General features: G+C 41.8%; 1 protein-coding gene across 1 annotated transcript in view; it reads right to left on the bottom strand.

The window, feature by feature from the left end:
* Window positions 1-24,503, bottom strand: part of LOC128902093 (uncharacterized) — a 29,961-nt gene extending 5,458 nt beyond the window's left edge. Inside the window, exon 1 of the mRNA XM_054184448.1 lies at window positions 23,960-24,503. Coding sequence (XP_054040423.1) covers window positions 23,960-24,331 — 372 coding nt within the window. The 5' untranslated portion in view covers window positions 24,332-24,503. The remainder of the gene's footprint in view (window positions 1-23,959) is intronic.
* Between the last annotated feature and the right edge of the window lie 2,375 nt (window positions 24,504-26,878).

The raw sequence follows: 26,878 nt of genomic DNA, 5'->3' as shown, positions 1-26,878 counted from the left end.
CCAGCCCGCTTTTAAGCAGCAACTTCCTGCCCCCTCCCCCGGCAGCTCAGGGTGGGCGTGGCTCACATGGCATGGAATACCAGGAAAAGTTAACCCTATCCCCACCGGAACCAGGACAAATTCACACACAGAAATCTCAGCAGACCTTGACTGGAAGCCTCTCTCTGTGGCCTCCAGAGGCAAAGTGTACCCTCTGCAGTGCAGCTACACCTTCAGAAGATCACAGGCTTGCAGTAGGTTTGACTCCCATAAGTTACATGTAACTACAATGTTCTGCTCAATGGCTAGCACAGGTCTCCACTCCACTGGTTTACTGCCAGAGCAAGACCCTGCTGCGAGGGGATTTTTTAGAAATGTGATGCTCAGATTGCTTATTTCTTATAAGTTACATACAGTGCTGAAATAGTGGTCACGTTAGTCCATGAACAAGTTAACATTCTGTTAAACTAAAGTTCCCCATAAAAATTTCTTAGAGAAATAATATTATCCAAATGCAACTGCTTTCTGGTCCCACACTTTGTTAGACTATAGAGCATGGCAGGATAGGAATGGTGCTTTTTTCCATTCTTTCTATACATTTTTAAGAGGTTGAAAATTCGTCAGATAACCTTCATCTTGTAGGTCATTAATCATATGTTATTAGACATCTCCTGACCAACCGACTTTTCAAGAGGAAAACATGAACCAACTTATCTGGAGACAGGTGGTTAGACGTCCTAATGGAAACCTCTTGAACTACCTTCAGATGGAAAAAGAAGTTTTCTTACATCTTCACTGCAAGTGGAGTCTCTCCTCAAAAGTCCTTTTCATAACATCAGATAAGGTGCAGTCCCTTTCTCATACCTATTTGAAAATAGGTCATGAAAGGATCAGGTATCAGACACCCTCTTTAGACAAAAAAAGCTATACCAGATTTCAGAGATAATATTGGTTTGACTTCCCTCCACAATTTGCCATATTAAGAAAAGAGTAGATGATAGTATTCCTTTTGATAATGTCTGAACTGAAGACAAGGACATATCACAGCAATGATCTTAGTAAGTGGGAGGTACTGTAACTAACCAGTAACTTTTAATACCAAAATTCATTTGCTAATTGGACTGCTGGTGTGTTTTAGCTGTTTCCTGTGAACCATCAAAAACACCGGGGAAGAATAACTTCAGGAAATATAATCTTTTGTCTCAGACTTTTGAAAAAGTTGCTTCAGTTTAAGGGATCCTCACTCTGTAATTTAAACTTTTCAGCTAAGCAACAGTATCTTCCTATACTCAGACTTTAACATCAGCAATTTTAAAATTCTTCAGCTGGAATTAACCCCTTCCCTTATGTGGTAAATCAAATTGCCTCCTATCTACTGCAGTATAAGAATATGAACATGGATTGTGGCTCAGCTGATGTGTGGTAATAGCTAAGATATAGTAACTTAACCATGAGTCTCATCTCTCAGAGTTTCTTAGATTCCAAAATGCCTGGGACAAATAGCAGAGAAAACCAAATAACTGGTATTAGGCAGGCAAATTTGCTACAGTGCATGGAATTGGCAAAGGATATTTTCTCCTTCTCTGCAACACCACGAGAAAAACACAAAAGCAGTGGCTGAAAGTAAGTCTCACCTTGCCTATCTATCTTCAAACATTTGAAGGACGGCTATTTAAGTCCACTACGTTCTTACTGTCACTGGGGGCAATTGAGCATGTTATTGTGTGGTTGTGCCATTTTAAAAAATGAGATGGATTTGAAAGAAATTCCTTAGTGGATGGATTTGATTTTTATTTCAAGTTAGTAGAGTTAAACTAGTTTATACCTTTGAAAGAACTGTTTGGCATTGTGTAGCTGCCTTGGTCTTTGGGCAAGATAATGTAACTTCTTTTCTCTGAGGTAGATTAATCAGTTCTATATATCATAAGGGTAGTTTGTAATGATCAAAAATAAACATTATTAATAGTGCTTAGTGATAGGATTTCTTCTGTTATCTCCAGACTCTTAAGACATCACTGTAATATTGTGCTGGAAGCAGTTTTGAACATATCACTTCAAGAAAGGTATGGTCTGGGTATAGCAAACTCAGAAAATATAAATAAGAAGGGAGGTCAGCAGAGGTCTAGCAAAAAGACCTAAGCAGACAGATTGAATGAATTCAGGTTGTTTAGTCTAGAGAAGATAGCCTAGGGCTGCTGCTGATAGTAGTCTATACGTCTGTAGCAGACTGCTGCTGAAGAAGAGGGAACAATCTGTTCTTGATGTTCCTGGCAGGTAGGGCAACAGATAATTTCAGCAAGAAGTTGTTAAAATGTGAGTTAAGGAAACTTGCATCAATGAAGATAACAAAGCAGTGGAAGTGACTGTCTTAGAAATTTTGGAGTTTCCCATACTAAAAATCTTTAAGAGTGGGTTACTCAGACCACAGGAATGATATATGAATATTCTTACTTTGGCGGGGATGAAAGGGACCACCTGAAGTACCCAATAGCAATATGATGTTACTGGTAAGTATTTAAATCCATAAATAATCTCATAATCTCATAAAAAGCAAGATCATTCACACAATAATGCATCGTATATTGTGAATAGCACTTCAGAATCTGTCCCAAAGTTAATTGACTGAATCTATATCTGGCTCTGTGCATTTTTCCCTAATCATAAATATATTTATATTAGTTGCTTATTCGTTTGAATCCACTCATCCACTCACATTAGGCCTGACCACATTTTGCCACAACATTTCTTTTGAGATTTTTTAACCTCCTTTTCAAACCTTGCATATCTTTTGATTCAGTAGGTGTCACTAGATTTTGCATAAAAGGAAATGCAAAAAATTCTTGTAAATACACTCCTCTCCTATCCAACAATGCAGTCACAGAATCACAGAATGGTAGGAGTTGGAAGGGACCTCTGGAGATCATCTAGTCCAACCCCCCTGCCAGAGCAGGGTCACCTAGAGCAGGTTGCACAGGAACGTGTCCAGGCGGGTTTTGAATGTCTCCAGAGATGGAGACTCCACCACCTCTCTGGGCAGCCTGTTCCAGTGCTCTGCCACCCTCAAAGTAAAGAAGTGCCTCCTCATGTTGAGATGGAACTTTCTATGCTCAAGTTTGTGTCCCTTGTCCTGTCCCCGGGCACCACTGAAAAGAGCCTGGCCCCATCCTCCTGACACCCACCCTTTAAGTATTTATAAGCATTGATAAGATCCCCCCTCAGCCATCTTTTTTCCAGACTGAAGAGGCCCAAATCCCTTAGCCTTTCTTCATGAGAGAGGTGTTCCAGTCCCCTAATCATCTTGGTAGCCCTTTGCTGTACCCTCTCCAGCAGTTCCCTGTCCTTCTTGAACTGGGGAGCCCAGAACTGGACACAGTACTCCAGGTGTGGCCTCACCAAGGCAGAGTAGAGGGGGAGTGTGGAATAATTAGTAAATTGGCCAAGAATACAAAAGTACAGCATTGTTCACACATTAAGGAAAGTCATAAAATCAAGAGGCTTCTGAGGTAGAATACAGACGCAGGTGGCACGCAAAGAATGCAACATCTGCGATTCCCTGTACAAGGTCGTTTGCGGAACTACATGAGGGATGGAATGGAACGCAATTGTTCCGTGGCCTTCCCTTGTGACGAATAGCAGATATGGGGATGAGATGGTACTACGGAACAGATAAGCTGCCCTACTCGCTACCCAAGCCAACATTTTGTCAAATTTTGACAGAATGCTGTCCTTTGTGCAAACTTTGCTCATTACAATGTACCAAAACACACCTCCATCCTGGAGGCTATCCGCCCCCAAGGTGTGACCACTCCTCCTTGAGTACACCAATCATAATAAAAGTATTTATGACTAAAGTCACTCAAACTCCACTTTGAAGATAAAAAAATAAAAATAGCCCGAGAGAGGGGGGATATCAGGGAAGACACCATCACGAGCAAGTCAGGAGAACTCCATCACTGACTTCCAGGACCAGTCGACGGGCTGAGCCTTTCTTCCCCCTCATAGGGACGCCTTTGGGTAAGACTTAGATTATACCGAGTGCTTTCTCGTGAAACTTAGAAATTTCTCTAGAGAACCTCTATCCTACATTTATAGCCAGGCTGTATCGTTTATAACTTTGTCGTGCGTTTTGTATACTTAACAATATCTGCACGTGCTTTGCAGACAGTGTATTTATCACCGGCAATCCTAAGAACCTATATATCTGTTGTTTAAATAAACTGCACTTTTTAAGTAGCTAGTCGTTTTGCTTTCTCACTGAACGCGACCAAAGACTCGAGAGTGGCCGTGCTAGTTCAGGAGCACGACTAGACCGAAGGTGCAGTCCACTATTAGTGTATCCAAATCGTAATAGTTTAATACATATTAAATGCGATTGGACTGATAGTGCTGAATTGGGCATCACTCAGAATTTAAACCTAGCCGCACCTAGCCTCCCACCTCGGTGAGGAGTGTTAGAACGCAAGGGGGTTTATTTTCTGCCAAAATCGCTTTGCCCCTTTTCACACAACAGGGAGGATGACCTCCCCCAACCTGCTTGCTGCACTCTTCTTGATGCACCCTGGTATGCCATTGGCCTTCTTGGCCACAAGGGCACAGTCCTCCTTGCCCTGGCCCAGTGCGATCATACTCCCATCATCCTGGTTTTTTGAAGATGAAATGTGAAAGGGAGAAACAGTGTGCTGCTAGCTGAAGAGTTGACAGAGAGCAATTGAACCAACAGATCCCCCAACAAGTTGCTTCAGGTTCAAGGTCAATCAGATATTTTCCAGTCAAATAAGATTCTGAATTCCTGTGTACAGACAACCAAATTGCCCAGCTCTTTTTTCTTCCTTCTGCCTCTGCTTTAAACAGCATGTTTCTGGATACCACAGTGGCCCTTTCTACAAGAAAACTCTGGGGAAGAGTGTCCTTCGTCTCAATGTCTCAGGCTCATTTGTTTTGTCAACAAACCAGAGTGGTTTTGAAGCTGCTGTGGAAACCACAGGAAAGATGCTACAAACACAATAATGTATTATCTGGGGAAGCATTTAAAGATAGCGAGGGAGTCAGATGTCACTGGAACATGATGCTTCTTGTTTCTATGATGAGGGTGAGCAAAAGGAAATAATCCATGAAAAACACCCAGGTACACTCACTCTTTCCCTTTCATTATTTGATGCATCAGTTATACCAAGAAGGGATTTAAAATAATCATTTAAACCTTACGAGTTTTAAAATGGCTTACTGCTGACAAATAGTGTCATATTTTTACTGTCTGTCTGTCTGCCTGCATTTCTAAAGCTTGTATTTGCACAATATCTATTTTGGCACCTTCATATTGACAGTAATGGAGAATGATAGTTAACTGCAGAGAATGCAGAGGCACTATGATATTCCTCATTGTCTCAAAAGCCCAGGTAGATCAGACTTGAAATAGGCTTGTCATCTCTGGGTGAAGGGTGAGAGGGTATCTCAGTTTTCGCAGCCTTTCTATATTTGGCCTCTTCCCTGCTTTTCCTGATTTTTCACAAGTTATATCTCATTAATGGGCACAGTCAGGGAAAGAATGTAGCACAAAATGCATGTGCCTTCTAGCATCTACCTTCTGGTGTAAAATGTAGATTTTCAAGCAATGATGATACTTTCTTATTTCTGCTGTGCCTTGCAATACCACTGCCATTTTCCAGTTGTGAAAATTCAGAATAATACTTGTTTACAATAACATCTGAACTTCAACCCCAGAAACACTTCTTAATGGACAATGTTATAGACAAAGAAAATCTTTTCAGAGGAATGAACAGCATCATATGAGGCAAAGTTTTATAGTCATAAAAGACTTTTTTACTGGGGCAGATATTCAGCTGAAGTCACCAACACTTTTATAATTCAACAAGTTGAGCATCTGGTCTGTAAAAAATAGTGTTGCTGGGTTTGATGTCTGCTGCATCAAAACACTTTTCCTCCTAATTCTGTGTAGTCATTCTGTGATCTGAACATCACACTTTTTTTTTTAATCACTAACATAGATTTTTCTTGCCCTTGAATCATATCCCAGATCATATTCTGTAAGCCCAGTACTTTTATTTACTTTGCACTGTATAATGAAGGACAAACTATTCAAATTACCAACCACACAATTTTTGATGGTGACAGAGCTAGTAAAAGTCCCAGTGTTGACTCTCACTTATGAGTGTTGGTGTGGCAGAAATGAAAGGAATAAAGAGAGGATCATTCTTCGGTTTTTGCCCAAGAGAAAAAGGTATTTCTGTATATACCTTGAACAAAAACCCCACAGCAATGGATAATATTCAACTCAGTCACTTAAAAATACACATATGCAAAGAAAATCACCCTGGCTTGGAAGCCGGATATGCCAATCATGTCCGCTTGTTTTCATTTGCTATTTTTACAGAGTATGTGCTGTTACTTCTGTTGTTTGTAATGGTAATTACATCTCAGCTGAAGTAAATTATTGCAATATGCCCAGTTCTCTCCAGTTTTTTAGGTAATTCCAGTTAGATCAGAATTTAAGAAACTGTGAGTTCACCACTCCCTGTGTGGGCTTGCCACACAATATGCAAGGCAGTTCAGTGTTTTGATCTTTACCTTTGATGTCTCATGGTCTGACCCTCATGGTTATCTAAGAGTTCAAGTCAGTACTTCACAACATCTTCCTTTGGGTACCAGTTTAACTAATGACGTCTGGAAGACCAATACCCACCTCACCCTCTTTTACTCCACATGCAAAGACTGCTTCTTGGTAGATTTCCTCTCCTCTGAAAAGTTACATGGAAAGGGGTATATTTTAATAAAACGTAAATTAACAACAAATTACTGAAAGTTGTTTTGTGTGATATGGTGAGAAAACAACTTGGATAAATATGTAGATTTCTGACTCAGGCACTACATGATGAATCAGAATAGGATAAGATAAGACAGGGCAGAACAAAACAGAAATCAGATGAACGCCAAGAAGTTTTTTGACTTCCCATCGGCACAGCCATTTCTATCTCACATCCATTAATTCTTCATGAGCCTCAAAAAATTGAGTTTATTAACCAGGCTGAAGTCAAACCACTCATGGTTTTTCAGCATGCCTGTGATTCAGTTCAGCCTTTTCACATAGCTATGAAAAATGTAAATACCTTGCAATGTCTGTGTAGAAAATTTGTGAAGAAATAGCATTTGCCACTCCCTGGAAAAAATAGAATTAATTTCATGCAAATCAAAGGTTGGTGTTTCATTCTGCTCAAGGTGATAGAAATGATGGACTTGTATAATTTAAAAATAATTTAAAATAAGTTGTCTAATTGGCTTACAAGGACTGAGGTGAAATTTGTCATCGTTTCAATACTAAATATTCATTTAAAATTCTCATTGGATTTGTACTTGGTTATTGATGCAATCCTTATCAATGCTAGAACACTGCAGGAGTTAGCCTTTCTTGACTTATTTATGTACTCTAAATATAGCAGTCATGCATTAAATTAGAAGTACATTTATAAATAATTTATGGAGTGTGAATAATGGATTCTTAGATGTCTTAATAAATCATAGAATCATAGAATCGTCTGGGTTGGAAGGGACCTTTCAGATCATCGAGTCCAACCATCAACCTAACACTGCCAAAACCACCACTAAACCATGTCCCTCAGCACCACGTCTGCCTGGCTTTTAAATACCTCCAGGGATGGTGATTCCACCACTTCCCTGGGCAGTCTATTCCAATGCTTAATAACCCTTTCAGTGTATAAATTTTTCCTAATATCCAATCTAAACCTCCCCTAGTGTGACTTGAGGCTGTTTCCTCTTGTCCCATCACCTGTTACTTGGGAGAAGAGACTGACCCCCGCTTCTCTACAACCTCCAAATCTCTTCTAATGAAGCTGGGACCACTAATCAATCATTACAGAATCCACAGGTCAGAGGTTACTTCTAAACGTGGCAAATAAACCACATGAATAATAAGCTGTCCATAAACCATCATCCTGGAAGGCGCTTGTAACTACACAGATAACCATTCATATCCATAATATGCATATAACTAGACTTGGTGAGTACTACAATAAGAAACAAAATGCAAAACAGAGACAGTTGTTGTGTATGTTCCTGCAAACAATTAATCTGATTCTTCAAGGGGTTCTAAATCTGGAAAATCAATGGGAGCTTGAAAATTGTCAATGAACATAAGGATACAGGTCTCCTCAAAAGCATAGTCCTATTTTTCAACTGATTTATGGAAGACATTGATAATTTACAAATCTTTTATAAGCAGTTTCTTAGTATGTGATTAGTGTGATAGGTGATACAGGTTATTTTTGCACTGTTACTACTCAGGATTCCTTCAGCAATCTATATATATCTGTAAATAAGGAAACTCAGTTTCCTCATCAGCAATTTCTTATGTTATATGAAACTTATTCTTTAGCATGTATAATTGGTTGATGCACAGACCTGGCACTAATGGACAACATGAAAGACAGCAGAGAACCAAGAACATCCAATAAAGAGTGTTGCAGGATTACAGCCTGACCCCAGAATTGCAAGGCACCTGAGCTGTTGAGTATCTAAGCGATATCTTACATGACCATTCTGTAGAACAATATGATCTTCAGAGTATTCCTGCCCAGCAGAGGAAAGGACCAATATTACGCTCTCTGATGACCTTCAAAGCCTTTTCCCTGAATGGCAGGTGATATATATTGCATAGCATTGATTAGCTACACTTGAAGGTCTCATAAGAACCCAATAATGAAAAGCCAGACATCGTCAGCAAGCTATACAGTTTTTAGGAAAATGGAAATGTTAAGATTATGGTTGGTTGTTCATTTTTCATCCTAAAAGAGTAAAGTATATATAAGATTAAATTACTTTCATCATGTTTTTTAATAAGATGTCAGAATGAATTCATCGTTCAGTCATCGTCTTGTTTTTCTTAAACCCTGCGCTGTTTCTGAGAGCCTTTAAAAGTCAAGAAGTCTTTAAGACTGTTTCAGCACATTAAATAATCCAAAGGAAAAACCTGAAATACAACTGAATGTATCAGCTAAACAGTTTAAGCTCTCCAGCTTCAGTCTCTATAGGCAGCAATTACATTTCGAAGGAAAATGTTTTACAATTGTAATTACACATAATAGGAGGAACGCATTTTTTCCCTTTATCCTACTCCCATGGTGAGTCAATTTAATTTTTAAATACAAGAGACATAATTTATTTTAGCCCTAGATTAGTACTGAAAATGATCTCATATGTGCTCTCACTAATGGAACAAGAGAATTGGCATTCCTTGGGGACCTTAACCCAACCCCGTTCATGGCAACAATTCTTAGACCCTGACACGTTAGCTACTAGGAAGAGGGGGGCATAGAATACTCTGCTGATTAACAATCTAGTGAAATAATTAATGTTATGCTCTTCTCATTTAATTATGGATTATTCACAAATATATTATTATTAGAGACCACAAAGGGAAGTGGCTGTGCAGTTTTGACTTCATCTGTGCTGCTCAGAAGGCCTTTTGTAAAGGGTTTAGGGAAACCTCTCACTTTAACTTGCTTCTGAGCATATTTTAAACAAATGGGGAGCTTTTACAATTTCATTAGGGCCTGATTCAACACCCTCAGAAATAGAAAGTTTTACACTGATTTCAGTAGGATTATATCAGGCTGAAATGCATAAGATTGTTTTGCAATATCAAGAATACATGTTCACTCGATATATTAGAGTAATGGGTGAACAATCAGCAACAATGCACCTTGTTCAGTCTCTAATATGTTTTTCTCCCTGTGTGTCATAATAGCTTTTATCAATCAAAACATGTCCTTTTACAGGGTGTTATGAGAAACAAGAATAACGAAAGGACTTTACACTCCAAGTGTATTTTTTACAACTGCAATAACCCCAGTCATTTTAGATGTCAAATAGCTTATTTTAAATAAAATGAAAGTGAAGTGAATGGGAAAACGATCGTGGCATCCGGGAAATGCCAGCCCCTGTGGCTCACTGACCAGCCAGATTATTTACAGGTAATTTGACCCACCTTTAATTTCAAATGACATACACGCACGGGCATATAGACTAAACTACCTTGCTTTAATAACAAAAATATGCTTAGCTCTGCTGAATATTTGTCTGTTTGCTGGAAAATAGGATCTCCCAAATCTCACCTGAGTTGCAGTTCTGTTAGTTTCCAGTTGGATGTTTCCCGGGTTTCAGATTTATTTTATATTCTTCGCCCAATTTGCGCTAAGATTTAGATATGACAGGGCTAGTGAGAAAAACCAGACCAGACTTTCAAGCATGGGAGTTCAGAGACAGACTCATTGCTAATAAGACTCGGTATTTGTAGTGACATACGATTATGCTGTAGATCATAGAAATGCAGAATGGTTAAAGTTGGAAGGGACCTTAAAGATCAACTAGTTACAACCACCCCCCCGCCCACTGCCATAGGCAGGGACACCTTCCTCTAGACTAGGTTGCTGAAAGCCCCATCCAACCTGGCCTTGAACACTTCCAGGGATGGGGCATCCACAGTTTCTCTGGGTGATCTGTTCCAGTGCCTCACCACCCTCATAGTGAAAGATTTCTTCCTAATATCTAATCTAAATCTACTCTTTCTTTTTTTTAAAAAAAACATTACCCCTCGTCCTATCGCACCACACCCTGATAAAGAGTCCCTCCCCATTTCTCCTATAGACCCCCTTTAGGTACTGGAAGGCTGCTATAAGGGCTCCTCAGAGCCTTCTCTTCTCCAGGCTGAACAACCCCAACTCTCTCAGCCTGTCCTCATAGGAGAGGTGCTCCAGCCCTCTGATCATCTTCGTGGCCCTCCTCTGGACCCACTCCGACAGGTCCATGTCCTTCTTATGTTAGGGGCTTCAGAGCTAGACACAGTACTGCAGGTGTGGTCTCACCAGAGTGGAGTAGAGGGGCAGAATCACCTCCCTCAACCTGCTGGCCACCCTTCTTTTGATGCAGCCCAGGATGTGATTGGCTTTCTGGGCTGCGAGCACACATTGCCGGCTCATGTTGAGCTTCTCATCCACCAGCACCCCCAAGTCCTTCTCCTCAGGGCTGCTCTCAATCCCTTCATGCCCCAGCCTGTATTTGTGCTTGGGGTTGCCCCAACCCACATGCGTGCAAGACCTTGCACTTGGCCTTGGTGAACTTCATGAGATTTGCACAGGCCCACGTGCGAAAGCAACGGAAAATCAGCAGAAGGATTGTAAATACGCTCAAGTGACTCGCACCTGGGGTACTGGAAAACACATATATCACACTAATTGTTATTCAGTCTCAGGTGCTTGCAAGAAAAACACTTGCACTTAGATAACATAAGTCTGTGATGGGCTCAGGGACACCTTATCTAGCCCCTTGAGAATCCTGGCCTGTTGTGGAAGAAGATCAAAGCACAGTGGGAAAACTATGCCTGTTTGAACCCTTTAAATACCAGAGAGAACAGGGATTCCGCACGCGCTCTTCCTAACAAGGACTCACTTGCTGCCAAGGACTCTTGCTAACAAGAACTCTCTCTCGTGCCGCGGTGCCCGCGGTCCCTGCTTGCGTGCTTCTGCCCAGGTGTTGCTTCGGAGATTCCCCGGTCTGTGAGGTATGGAGATTATATTTGTTCTTTGCCTTTCATCTGTGGTTTTGTGGTCGTTCCTGTGTCCTGCCTGCATCAGCTCATACATCTACCTTACTTGATCCTAGCTCCACTGAGGAGTTTCATAGCAGCCATTTCACATTGCCTCTTCTGGAATTAAGCTCCTGTTTCTATAATGTGCACAGCTGGGTACAGCTAATAAGTGAATGCTGAACTGACCTCAAGGTCATGCCTCCAGAAGCACATGCACTACCAGGAACTGCCAAAGGAGGTCCTCTTCCTCTTTTTCCTGTTCTATACACTTGCCTGTCACATTATCACCCTCTTGCAGTTTGAGTGAATCCTGGAAGGGTATATTGCCACCTTCAGGCCAAAAATCTCAAAAATTGGTCCACTGTTAATCAGGAATTAGGACACAAAAGCCTTTATCTAAGATTTAGTTAAGTCCTACGGAATTGTGACTCATCAAGTGACTTTCAATTATTCTCTACCTGGTACTATTGGAAATATTTTGTGGTCACATCACTTAACCTAGTGATTATCCATTTAGTTTATTGCTAAGTAGAACTGCATTCTGTTTGCCCATTGATGATTTTTAATTATAATCAAAACTCTGTCACAAGCTCGAATCAATAAAGTGCTGGGAAACCTCAGAGGGTGAAAGAAGGAGAAATAATCATTAGATGTTATTAAAGTGATGGCAAATAGAAGCACAGTTCTTTGTACAATGGCCAATGTTTCAAGTGCTTATTGATTTGCTTTTATAACAACTATACTGCATTCAGGATAGCTGGGAAGGAGGAGGAGGGAGGAGGAAGGAGGAAAGTCAAGAAAAAAAAAAGAGAAACAGCAAATCTGCAGCTGCTATTCATGTCGCAGAAGGCACAAGTACAGAATATGCTCACTTAGATGGTAATCTGTTCTCCTAGACCTTTAGAAAGGAGCCATGCATTCTGAATGTTTTCTTTAATCATTCATGTTAAATATTTTATTTTAATACTGCCATCACCTACCGTGGGTTTAGGGAACATAATGCTAGCCATACCATGATATTCCCATTCCATGCAATGTGATAATGCTTCAGACAGCTTTGCTATGGAAAAAAATGTTGTCCATGCATGATTTATAATAGTTTTATAAGGTGAAATAGTTACATTATCTGGTATCCCTGATGTGTTTGAGCAATAAGGCACCTTCATAATAACATACAACACCTTATAATTACCACAAGGCAATTGCACTCCTGGGGAAAGGAGGAGGCCAAGATACGTCTTGCCTATACAGTGGCCCAAGGATGTTATTATCAGGATATAAATAAATAAATACAATGAAAAGAAGAAGGAGGAGGAAAGAGCTGATACTGAATAATGTTGAGATGTGTTATAACATAATTGAAGATTTATAAGTGTGTGAGACGATGCAGGCAGGACGCAGGAACAACCACACACCACAGATGAAAGGCACATTCATGATTCTTACTTCAAGGTTTCTCCCTCCTCCCAAATGTTCTTATAGGCCTGTTAATGGAATCCTGAGCATCTGATAAACCTGCTACAGTTGTGGGGTTTTTTCCTCCCAGAAAGCAATGGGGGAAGAAACTTTTCCTTCATCAGCATCTAGCATGTTATTTGTCTCTGACTGATTGACTTATTTTTCTGCAAATTCTATTTAGAAAGATCTCTGACATCTGTTATACGCAGAGGTCCGTTCAATTATCCTCCATTTCTCTATTTTTATTACTTTTTTTATTTCATGCAAGGCTTCAAAATATTAAGCCAGTGACTAATCTGATGGACAACTATTATATACAGTTTTGGGTTCCTCAGCTAAAGAAGGATGTTGAAAAACTAGAGAAGATCAACTGGGGAGTTAACAAGATGATTAAGGTCCTGGGTTACATGACCTATAACAAGCTGATGGCTGAGAGGGATCCAATAGCAGCCTATTTGACTGGGGTTACAAAGATGATGTTGCTATATACTCTTTCCAGAGGCAACAGATGGTAAGATCACAGGTGGTAAGCCACAGGGTGTGGTGTAGGAAGGCAGTGCAGCACTGGAACAAGTTACCGAGACCTATTTGAATTCTCCAAGGATTCACTTTATTGTCCTCTTCCTCTACCATCCCACAAGTGTCTGGATGAAGTCAAAACCACAAGACATGGAAAGCAATTTTTGTGCTTGTGTTAGGGACAATAGAGGATAGTCTGAGTGAGACACGACGGAAAATTACTAGTTGAACCAAACCCAGTATACGTGCCGAGAAAAAGGACCTCAGTACTGTTGCTGCAAAAACTATGTGTGTATCTGTGAGAACCTGACCTTCGAAGAAGAAGATAACAAGAAGGGAGGACAACAATGTAGTCAGGTATCAGACAGCCGCTGTTAGGAAAGCTGGATCATGAGTCTGGTGAGGCTCGTTGCATGCACTGGCCACGCGTGCAGCGACTCTAGCCTGTACTTTTCCACTCAATCTGGTGCAGGATATAAGGGGGGCTGTCTCGGGCTGGAGAGAGAGAGAGACATGAGCGCACTTTGAAGATACAGGGGACACCCTGAAAAAGCACTGTGCCTGCCTTCCCTCTGCTGTACCGATGTAGCTCCTCATTATCCTGCTGCTCAGCGGTGCTACTACGGTCTATGGGTTGGTAAGACTCTCTTAAGTAACTTTTGGAACATTTGGGAACTGCTTAGCAGGGCTTCGCAATAAAGCTGAATTCACTGCTTTTTTTTCTCTGTAGCAAGGCTTCACAATAAAGCAGAGTTAACCTTTTTTTTTCTTTGTGTGGGCTCCAGTTTGTACATTGGAATCTTTAAAAAAAGAACCAGTTACAGCACTCTTTCCCACACAAAAGTCACTTGGTGTTTTCTCTCAGCTCAAAAGGATTACGTGTCTTATGTATTTGCTTCCATTTTACAATTAAACTCAAGTGCTTAATCAAAATTAATCATGTCTCAGCAGGAAGACAGTAGTGGGCAAATAGGCTGGAGGGGGCAGGGAGAGTCCATAGTGTTACCTAACAGTGTATGTGGTTCAAATATCACCCAAATAATCAGTAATTCAGAGGCTTGTCTGCTGCTGTGAATCATGCAGAGCAGGCCATTAACTTACTCACAATGACAGATGGATTTCGGTTTCAGGTTTCATTCCTGAGGTGCATTTCAAGGCTCTCTCTAGAGCTTCAGAATGTGCTTTGTTTCCTGTCAGAACTTCCCTGAAAAATGCTACTAAATCTATTTGCAGTTGTGGAAACTTAACGTGGAGGGAGTTTTGCCTAGTTCCTGCATGGCATCAGAGCCGTAGGATAATTCATGACCAGTTATGGGTGCCACAGCAAACTCTTAGGGATTTGTGTGAGAACACATGAAACCTGTGTTTGTGTGTCCAGGAGGGCAATTGAGTAGTATCTACTCATGCAGTTCTCATTCCTTTTAGATCCTTCTTTTGTCTTTCCCTCTCCTGTCCCCTATTTTCCTTTCCTCCTTTTTCCATTCCTCCTCTTTTCTCCCTCAGTTCTTCAACTTCTTCCTTTTGGTCCTTGTCAGAAAGTATCCCTACACTTTTTCCTAAAAAAAAAATCTTCCCCAAAACAAGATTCTTTTTAGAAATGTCAGCAAAATCCACTTGACCACTGAGTGCAAACTAGCACTGAAATGCTGTCACAGTTTGGGCTGGGCTGGCCAATGACAAGATGACAGATGCTCTCCCCCACCTCTCACTATAAGGAGAGGAAGAAGAGAGATAAAGAGATTTATGAGTTTAGAAAAAAACTAAACTAATGAAATAATAACAATAAAATAAAAAGGAAATAATGAAATAGATACAGTATATACAAAACCATATCAAGCTCCCAGGGAGATGTCACCAGCAGGCAGTGGGAAAGTTCCAGACTGGACTCAGTGAAAAATGGGAACTGGAATCCAGATCTTGATTCAGGAACCCAGAGGTTGGGATCAAATGTAGATGAACAGACAGGGTCGTCCTCCTCCAACAACAATGCTGGATTCAATATCTGGTCAAGGAGTTATTTATCAAATCAAAACTAACATCTTAACGGGTAGAATGTTCTCATTAAACTCTAATAAAAGCCTCAACCATGATATAAAATCCATGAGACCTTTTTTTATCTTACTAAATCCTGTCAGGAACTTTTGTTATCAGTATCACATGCCACCCACATAACTATTCCAAAAGGAGCCTGAAGTTTCTATGCTTTACATAATTTTTTTCTGTTAAAATTTATTCTTACTATTTGTCCTGGTTTGAGGGAAAACAGAACCAACTTTCTGTTTTGTAATTTTACTTTTTAGCTAAGCCTCTTGTAACTCTCTGAAATTAACAGCATATTATGCAGAAAACAGTTTGTTCTCAGAGTGATAAGACCTATGTTTATAGCTAATGCCAAGGAATGGTATGCAGAGAGGCTCCTACTTATACTTATTGCTATAACAACCAAGGCCAGCTAACTTTGTTATTTTCCCCGTTGGACGGTTGGAAGCGGAAAGTCGTAGAGGGGTTGCACCCGTGGGAAGGAGCGGACAGGACAGGTGACCCCAAACTGACCAACAGGGTATTCCATCCCATCTGCATCATGCTCATTATAAAAGCTGAGGGATAAAAGGGTCAACCCTTTTTCTTCAATGGCCGATGTCCGAGGAGGACCCTGTCTGTTCATCTGCCTTTGATCCCGTTCTGAGCATTCCTGGCATTCCTGACTCCAGATCCGGAATCCAGCTCCTGTCTGTCACTGACTCCAGTCTGGGACTTTCCCTGTGCTTGCTGATGACACGATCGTCATCCTGGGAGCTTGATACGGTTTTGTATATACTGTATATATTTCCTTTTTATTATTATTGTTATTAATAATAATAATTCATTAATTTATTAATATTATCATTAAAGTAGTTTAGTTTTTTTCTAAACTCATAAATCTCTTTCTCTCTCTCTCCTCTCTTTGGAGAAAGGGGGGGGAGCATCTGTCATTCTCATTGGCCAATCTGGCCCAAACCACAACACTATTATATGAAAATAGCATTATACAAATAAAATATCTAATAAAAATCCCTTTAAAGAATGTTATGTTACTATTAAACATTGCATAATATTAATATCAATTAGATTCTATTAAATTTAATAGGCTTTGAGTCACTGAGTTTAATTCAATTTCAATAATTAATTCAATTTTCAATAATTCAATTAAGCCAAATTTTTTTCCATTTTTTATTAATTCCAGTCACTATCAATTATCTTCAATTAATTTAATCTACTCGTGCTACATTTTCAGGTAATTCTCCATTACTTTCAATTAGTTTCTATTAATTTCAAGTGGTTTTTCATGACTGTTAACTGATTTCATAAGAAACAAATGTCCTTCTTTAATGTGGGTCTGTACTATCACTACCTGCCCTCCTGCCATAAATGGCTAATTCAAGGCTAGGTCCTCCTATGATGCATACTGGCATAGTCCCAATAGTGTCAGTGTAGAGCTGTTGAGCGAGAACAGTCAGAAAAACGCTGTTTCTTGAGAACTAAAGAATTCCTGAGAACTAAAGTCAGTACCAATTTCACCTTAAGCTACCATGAGGTGAAGATTTCACCCTAATTTTTCCAAAGAAGTATATTAGTTAGCCTGCCTTTTCATTAAAGAATTAAGGTTCTTATTTGTAATAATATTGTGAAACAGAAGGATACTAATTCACTTCAATCCTTTTCAACATGTTAGCTAATGACTCGATTCAATTACCTAAACATGGACATCTAGTGCCATTTGAGATGCCCAGTTGGCTCTCCTGTACGGTGTGGGTCTCCCATAGGGGTGGACTAATAGAACCACCTGCAAGGGGTGGACTAATAGAACTCTCTTTTCAGCAGCTAAAAATGTGAACAATAAAAGCACTTTTCTGGATTAGTATATCCAACAAAGATAATAACATTTTTGATTATGCAGATCAATGCTCAAAATAAGCTACCCTATTTTGACCAACTGAGGTAGATCTGGCTCAGTGCCTCTTTTCTGAAAACTCTTCCTTTGGGCAGTTCAATGCCATGCTTATTTCTGAATGCACAGATCCCAAAGATGGAAAGGACTGCAAAATAATTACAGGAAAGTACTGGAAATTTGCCTTTCCTTCCAGATTAAGTTATGACATTGGACTGCTACTGAGAAATAGAAGAGTGAACTTGGAATCACAGGGAAGAATTCTGCTTTTGAAGATGTTGCTGCCAGAAACAAAATAAATCAAACCAAACAAGTTTAGAAAGATGTTCATTAAACATGAAAATGAAAGGAGGAAAGATAGCATGTTATCCACTGCTGTATCAGCTGACAGTCAGGAAGCTGGTGGGTTTTACTGAATATACACTGGTTTGGAAAAAACATATATCCATTTGCATTATAAAAGCCCATATACAAATGTACTTCGGGTTTAAAACCCCATATGTTGGCTGCCGTACTAATATTGATTCAAGCAAATTATGCCTTGGCTTCACTAAATGCACATATCTATTTCAGTTAGACTGTTCTAATTTGGCAACAGATACTGTATTATTTATTCTGTCACATAGATCAGGTTATATAAAATTAATGGTTGAACTTCATTCATATGGACTGAATTAAAATGCAATGGTCTGAATGGAAAAGAAGGAGAGAGAAAGAAAGAGACCTGGGTTTGATTATATTTATGTCTGCTCCAGTATCAGCACAGCACAGTGATGAACAAGTGATGGCTGCAGTTAATAATCATTAATTAAAAAAAAAAAAAAAGCACTGGCATATTTTTTTCTCATGTAGGTTTTAATTTACAACATATTGATTTTTGCAGATACCAGTTTAATTTCAATTTGTTTTAAAATGTCCAAAAATATTTATGGATTTTTAATATCACTGGTTTGCTTTGTTGTTAAGTATGCAAGTTTCAAGCAAATATTCTGGATGTCCTGCTGCTCCTGCCCATAAAAAATGTCCATGTGTAATCTTGTACATAGTTCAGAAATCTCCTATAGTGCTGTACTAACCAGCTCTGCTCAGTAGTGAAGTTCTTTCCTCACAGACATCCCATGCCATCCTCACCACCATGGCAGAAAATTTACCAGTCAGTCAGGACTCTGGCGGGTTTGGAAGACAGACAGGAATGTCTACAGAAATTAATTGTACCATTGATAAATATTTGCCCCTTCCTATGGCAAGTCATGGATGAGAATCAGTTATTGCACAGCTATGTGAAGCCTGGGACTTATTGCAAGTCGTTGGAGTGACACTGTAGCTGTTGGTGATTGGTATTAGCAATTGTGCTGCAAAGCGTGAGGCTTAACATCTGTTCTTCCAAGGACCTGATATGTATACTTACATCGTCTGCACCCCTACATGGCATAGGTGAGCTGAGATTCTGCTGTCTTCCCTTAGATGATGGAAGACCACAACTTGGCCATGCCTCACGCCTTCTCATAACTACTGTTTGTCCCTTTCTTTCCAGACTACATCTGTGCACACTTCCATTTGGGCCCTGCTTTCATCTCCATCCTGTCCAACCTCCCTGTGAAGTGAAGACTATGAGATATCATGAACAAGAATGACAGAAACACATGAGCAGGTTTTCCCTCTGGATCACCTCATTCAAATATTACCTTTCCTGGAATATACTAAAGATTTTCAGTCTCTTGGCTTCACAGTTAAATTAAGAACAATTTGTTCTGGCCAGAGCTGAGAAAAGTGGAGGCGATGCTTCCTTTCCAGTGGTATTTCACTCCATTTAAGATTACTGCTATTATTTACATTATGTCTAAAGAGAAGGTGCTTTCTCATACTCCCCGTGGGCACCCAAAGTGGGCTGCGTGTCTCAGGCTCAACTGGGGTACTATTGCAATTCATCTTGTGAGTTCTGGCTGCAGCTTGAAAGAGTGACACATCTGCTTGCCCACCCCCACACCTCCTGGCTTTGGTGACTATATCAAACTGTAGATAGGCAAGCAACTGCCAAGCTTAAAAAAACCAAAACAAAACAAAACACACCCTCCAGCTGATGGAGAGCACAACAGTCCATCTGCTGAACAAGCAACTGCTGAAAGCAAACCAGCATTTGCGATGACACTGATGACTTCTTACATGAAGTCAAGAATTTGCTCCTCAGTTTCCAAGAATCCTGGTTTGATTTATCTGTGTTATCAGAGAGATCGCACAGGAGAGCTCCACTCCTCACGAACAACTGCTAGAAGGAAACTCGCGAAAGCAGGAGACAGGTTTCTTGGCTACTAGTCCACATTTTGATAGTTGCTTCTGGAACACATCAGAGTAACTGTAAACCTCAGCACTTTCAGAACAAAATGTAAAACATTCTTCCATTGACCTCGCTTTCCCACAATAACACCACATAAAATAACAGAGCAAGGAAAAAAATACAGAGAGCTTTATGAGTGCACTTTAATAAATCAATAGGGGGTTTAGATACCACAGTGGTAGCTGCTGTATAAATACCCATATAGGAAGATCCTGTCCTGGAAAATTAGAATAGGCAATTCCTGAACCTGTTATTGTCCAGTTTCACTTGAAGTAGGAGAAAGTCAGTGTTATTTTTTCCCCACTGGCAGAGAAAAGCCTGGTGTCTAACTCTCAACTGGTATATATATCTGCGTCACTGGTGCTAGCTTGATCTATACTGCCTGAGACACTTGCCTGTGTGATCCAGCCAAGAGAAGAACCACAAGTTGCTTGTATTACTGATTATAAACAGATATAGAAAGAGCACAGTAGAGCTGAAATTATCTTTCATGTCTGCATATAAGTAAACAGAGGAAAATAGGCAAATGGTGCAAAAAATAGCCAAGCATTATTTCTGAGTTTCACAGAAACACTCAGAGATATTTTACACTCTTGATGATTTCCCTTCTTTTACTGGTGCTTTTAACATGTTACAGTGATATTCTTCATTATCCTCTTCTGAGAGGATACTGTGTATATAGCTAAATTAACTGGTTATGGGCTAAGACCTAAGGACTGATTATCACATAAGGCCTACAAAAGCCATCTCTTAGAGCACAGCAAACACACTACATTTCTAATGCATCTCCTCATTACTGTATGATGGCCTTGTTTAACTTTGCAAAGGAGAGGTGAAATGAATGCCATCTACATATGCAGACTCAGGAAAAGCAGCCTTTCCTTCAAAAGAGGGGTTAATAAAATTGCATTTGATTAAGCTGAGGAGCAGGGATTCCAGAAAGGCAATATGTTAAGGAAGACAACATGTGAAGAGAGGGAAATGCAGAATGTGAAACCTGGAGTGTAGAATGGTGTGGAGAAGATCAAGGTTACAAACAGGCAGGGCAGAGCGGTATGGGAAGGTCAAAAGCCAATTAAGAGCATGATGGAATAAAGACCAGGTTTCTTGCAAAAAAGTGGGTGATAATATCAGGAAGGCACTAGAAGGATCACATTGGAAAATAGAAGAGCAATAATAGTACATGGCCGTAAAGGAAGCTGTGAAGAATTGAATGTAATTGTAAGTAGAAATAGAGCTGCAATGAATGAAAGGGGGAAAGAGAAATGAAAATTAGACAGAAGATCTCTAGGAAGGGAATAGCCAAAGTCCACCTTTCCAGATTGAAAGATGAAAGGACAGAAAAAGCTAATCTGGGATTTAATTGCCACTGTCATAGCTAATGAATTATTAACAAGTAAATTAAGAAACTGAGTAAATCCTTTCTCTGTCTCAGCCAGCTCCCACTTCTAACAGTCACTAGTGAAATGTAAAGCTCTTTTTTACAGTTCCTTTCCCTTCCCTTATGCAATGGCTGGCAGCGCACTGTGGTTTGATTGTTTCCTTTAGATTTGTTAGAACCTCCTCCATGGCTCTTTTTGGGTGAAATTCTCCCACCACAAACTTCCACAATATGAAGAACTCTTGATAAAGCTGTGCCGATGACATATCCACAACAGTTACTCCAGTCCTTCCATGGGCCAGCCCAGGCTTAAAAGTTATCTTCCTTACCATGAATTTATTTGAAGATAGTACCCTAAAGCCAAGCTTAATGATGTCATGAAGTGGGTTCTACCCACAGACTACAATGCTGAATTTTGCTTTCTTGCTCAAAAAAATTCCCATCCCCTATATCTCCAGCCACAACTTAGCCATTAGTCCTGCAGGAGACGCATCCTAGCTCAGCAAGAGAGGCTCTTGCTCTTACTTGTTGCTGTGGCAACCAGGGTCAGCTGACTTGATTGTTTACCCTGTGGAGGAGTCGCACCTGTGGGGAGGAGGGGACAGGTCAGGTGACCCAAAACTGACCAGTAGGGTATTCCATCCTATCTGCCATGCTCAGTATAAAAGCTGAGGGATTAAAAGGGTTAGGTTAGCTTTTTGTTTCTGGTTCTTTGTGGTCTGTTTGTCTCTGATGTCTGAGGAGGATCATAGACTTGCTGAGGTTAGAAGGGACCTTTAAGATCATCAAGTCCAACCATTAACCTACCCTGACAAAAACCATGTCTAAATCATGTCCCTAAGTGCCCCATCTACCCTTTTTTTAAACACCTCCAGGGATGGTGAATCCACCACCTCCCTGGGCAGCCTATTCGAATGTTTAATAACCCTTTCAGTGAAAAAATGTTTCCTAACATCCAATCTAAACCTCCCCTGATGTAACTTGAACCCGTTTCCTCTTGTCCTATCACTTGTCATCAGGGAGAAGAGGTCAGCCCCCATCTCTCTACAACCTCCTTTCAGGTAGTTGTAGAGGGTGATATTGTAGAGACTGATCCTGTCAGCTCATCTGCCTTTTGATCCTGGTCAGTGTGTTCCAGTTCCCATTTGTCACTGACTCCAGTCTGGAAATTCCCCAATGCCTGCCAGTGACATCATCCTAGGAACTTGATCTGGTTTTGTATATTTTTACATATATTATATCCATTTCATTATTTCTTTTTTATTTTATTATTAACATTTAATTAGTTTAGTTTTTTCTAAACCCATAACTTTCTTTATCTCTCTTCTTCCTCTCCTTGGAGTGAGAGGAAGGGGAGAGCATCTGTTGTCTTGTCATTGGTCAAACTGGCCCAAACCATGACAGAATAATTGGTGCCCAGTGTGGGGCACAAGCTTCCAGGTAGCTCAGGGAATGTTGTTTCTAAGTGAAATGTTGTCTTGTGCCTTTAGGGAGCATTGATTGAAGTTAATAGATACAATGCTGCTGAAGTTGCTGGATATGTGCCGTGGTTTAGCCTCAGACGGCAACAAAGAACCACGTGTCGCTCGCTCGTGCCTTCCAAACACAGGAAGAATCGTAAGAAAAGGCAAGACTCTTGGGTTGAGACAAAGGCAGTTTAATAGAACAGCAAAGGGAACAGGCAAACAACAACACGGATAGGGGAATATACAAACGCGATTACGGAACCGCCGCTCCCCCCGCTGCTCGCCGCTCGCCGGCCGGACCCGGGCCGCCCCAGCCCACTTTTAAGCAGCAACTTCCTGCCCCCTCCCCCGGCAGCTCAGGGTGGGCGTGGCTCACATGGCATGGAATACCAGGAAAAGTTAACCCTATCCCCACCGGAACCAGGACATTATCCACCCCTTATTCCATACCATCTATACCATGCCCAGCAGGTTCCAATGAATTGCCACCACTTTCCCCTGTTATATATATATACACACACACATATAATACCCTTAGTTTATGGGTCATCCCTCCAAAGTGTCCGTTGAGTTCTTTTAATCCACGGCTTTGGACTCCATCTGTTAGAACAGTCTCTCAGGGCAGGTGAGATGCTGGGTGGTGCTGGTCTGTTGCATGCTGTATTCTTCGGAGCTTGTGACTGGTGCACCTGGTGTGGCTCATGCACGCAGTCTGTAGGCTGAAGATGTAGATCTTGAGGAAACTGCTAGGCGCCGGCTGCTGAGATCAGTTCTTATCCCATCACCCCTGTGCCTTACTTGTAGTACAACTGATAGCAATGAGGACATACAGTGACAGTGTTACTTAGCAATTAACAGCACACAATCTGATTCATTAGCTATTCTCGCCCAAAATCAGATCTCCATGAGGTACACATCGGACTTCCCCATCCTTCCGCATCACCCACCAAGTGCACCCAGGTCCTTGGGCAAAAGCAATCCCACGGATGGGTTTGCCTTTGCCTGAGGCAGGACTAACCCAGACTGTCTTCCCTAGCATATTCTTCATGTGCACTACGGGGACTTTATCCCCTTCTACAGTACGTGGAAGTTTTGATTGGGCAGGGCCAGCCCGATTGTTAGATCCCCTGGTGTTAACTAGCCAGGTAGCTTTTGCTAAATGCGTATCCCAGTGTTTGAAAGTCCCACCACCCATTGCTCTCAGTGTAGTTTTTAACAGTCCATTGTATCGTTCTATCTTCCCAGAGGCTGGGGCGTGATAGGGGATGTGATACACCCACTCGATACCATGCTCTTTGGCCCAGGTGTCTATGAGGCTGTTTCGGAAATGAGTCCCATTGTCCGACTCAATTCTCTCTGGGGTACCATGTCGCCACAGGACTTGCTTTTCAAGGCCCAGGATAGTGTTCCGGGCAGTGGCATGGGGCACAGGGTATGTTTCCAGCCATCCAGTGGTTGCTTCCACCATTGTGAGCACATAGCGCTTGCCTTGACGGGTTTGTGGCAGCGTAATATAATCAATCTGCCAGGCCTCCCCATATTTGTATTTCAGCCATCGCCCTCCATACCAAAGAGGCTTCAAACGCTTGGCTTGTTTGATCGCAGCGCATGTCTCACATTCATGGATGACCTGTGCAATAGTGTCCATGGTCAAGTCCACCCCTCGGTCACGAGCCCATCTATATGTCGCATCTCTCCCTTGATGGCCTGAGGAGTCATGGGCCCACCGAGCTATGAATAGTTCACCCTTATGTTGCCAGTCCAGATCCACCTGAGCCACTTCAATCCTAGCGGCCCGATCCACCTGCTGGTTGTTCTGATGTTCCTCCGTGGCCCGATTCTTTGGTACGTGGGCATCTACATGGCGTACTTTCACAACCAGATTCTCTGTCCGGGCAGCAATATCTTGCCATAGGTCAGCAGCCCAGATGGGTTTGCCTCTGCGCTGCCAGTTGCCCTGCTTCCACTGCTGTAACCATCCCCACAGAGCATTTGCCACCATCCATGAGTCAGTGTAGAGATAAAGTACTGGCCATTTTTCTCGCTCAGCAATGTCCAAAGCCAGCTGAATAGCCTTCACCTCTGCAAACTGGCTCGATTCACCCTGTCCCTCACTGGCTTCTGCAACCCGTCGTGTAGGACTCCACACAGCAGCCTTCCACTTTCGATGCTTTCCCACAATACGGCAGGACCCATCAGTGAACAGGGCATATTTCTTCTCATTTTCTGGCAGTTTATTATATGGTGGGGCCTCTTCTGCACGCGTCACCTCCTCCTCTGGTGACATTCCGAAATCCTTGCCTTCTGGCCAGTCCATGATCACTTCCAGAATTCCCGGGCGACTGGGGTTTCCCATTCGAGTTCGCTGCGTGATCAGTGCAATCCACTTACTCCATGTAGCATCGGTTGCGTGATGTGTGGTGGGGACCCTTTCTTTGAACATCCAACCCAGCACCGGCAGTCGAGGTGCTAAGAGGAGCTGTGCTTCTGTACCAACCACTTCCGAAGCAGCTCGAACCCCTTCATATGCTGCCAATATCTCTTTTTCTGTTGGAGTGTAGCGGGCTTCGGATCCTCTGTATCCACGACTCCAAAACCCTAGGGGTCGACCTCGAGTCTCCCCTGGTGCTTTCTGCCAGAGGCTCCAGGTAGGGCCGTTCTCCCCGGCTGCGGTGTAGAGCACATTTTTAACATCTTGTCCTGCCCGGACTGGCCCCAGGGCCACTGCATGGACTATTTCCTGTTTGATTTTGTTCAAAAGCTTGTCGTTGCTCAGGACCCCATTTAAAATCATTCTTCTTCCGGGTTACTTGATACAGAGGGCTTACAATTTGACTGTAATCTGGGATATGCATTCTCCAAAAACCCACAATACCTAAGAAAGCCTGTGTTTCCTTTTTACTAGTTGGTGGAGACATAGCTGCTATTTTGTTGATCACATCCATTGGAATCTGACGGCGTCCATCTTGCCATTTTATTCCTAAAAACTGGATCTCCTGCGCAGGTCCCTTGACCTTACTTCGCTTTATAGCAAAACCAGCGTTCAGAAGGATTTGGACTATTTTACTCCCTTTCTCAAAAACTTCTTCTGCTGTGTTTCCCCACACAATGATGTCATCAATGTACTGCAGATGTTCTGGAGCTTCACCCTGTTCCAGTGCAGTCTGGATCAGTCCATGGCAAATGGTGGGGCTGTGTTTCCACCCCTGGGGCAGTCGATTCCAGGTGTATTGGATGCCCCTCCAAGTGAAAGCAAACTGTGGCCTGCACTCTGCTGCCAAAGGGATTGAGAAGAATGCATTCGCTATATCAATCGTGGCATACCACTTGGCTGCCTTGGACTCCAGTTCGTACTGGAGTTCTAGCATGTCCGGCACAGCAGCACTCAGCGGTGGCGTGACTTCATTCAGACCACGATAGTCTACAGTTAGCCTCCACTCTCCATTAGATTTTCGCACCGGCCATATGGGACTGTTAAAGGGTGAGCGAGTCTTGCTGATCACTCCTTGAACCTCTAGTTGACGAATCAGCTCATGGATGGGAATCAGAGAGTCTCGGTTAGTGCGATACTGCCGCCGATGCACCGTTGTGGTAGCAATCGGCACCTGTTGTTCTTTGACCCTCAACAACCCCACAACAGAAGAATCCTCTGAGAGACCAGGCAAGGCAGACAACTGTTTAACTTCCTCCGTCTCCAAGGCAGCTATGCCAAAGGCCCAGCGGTACCCTTTTGGGTCCTTAAAATACCCTCTCCTGAGGTAATCTATACCAAGGATGCATGGAGCCTCTGGGCCAGTCACAATGGGATGCTTTTGCCACTCATTCCCAGTTAGGCTCACTTCTGCCTCCAGTACAGTCAACTCTTGGGATCCCCCTGTCACCCCAGAAATACAAATGGGTTCTGCCCCTCTATAGCTTGATGGTATTAAAGTACACTGCGCACCCGTGTCCACTAGAGCCTTATACTCCTGTGGGTCTGATGTGCCAGGCCATCGAATCCACACCGTCCAATAAACCCGGTTATCCCTTTCCTCCACCTGGCCGGAGGCAGGGCCCCCCTAATACTGGTCATAGTATCCATTACTCACTTCTTGCATAAATGACTTGGAAGTTCCTTCAAGAGGATCAGAAGCAAGATCAAGCCTTCTGCTTTGTCTGGGGAACGGCCCACTGGAAACTGGGGCGGCACTTTTCC

This window comes from Rissa tridactyla, chromosome W (genome assembly GCF_028500815.1).
Source record: "Rissa tridactyla isolate bRisTri1 chromosome W, bRisTri1.patW.cur.20221130, whole genome shotgun sequence".
In the NCBI taxonomy this organism is placed as follows: Eukaryota; Metazoa; Chordata; class Aves; order Charadriiformes; family Laridae; genus Rissa; species Rissa tridactyla.
This window is presented reverse-complemented; position numbering and strand designations above follow the sequence as displayed.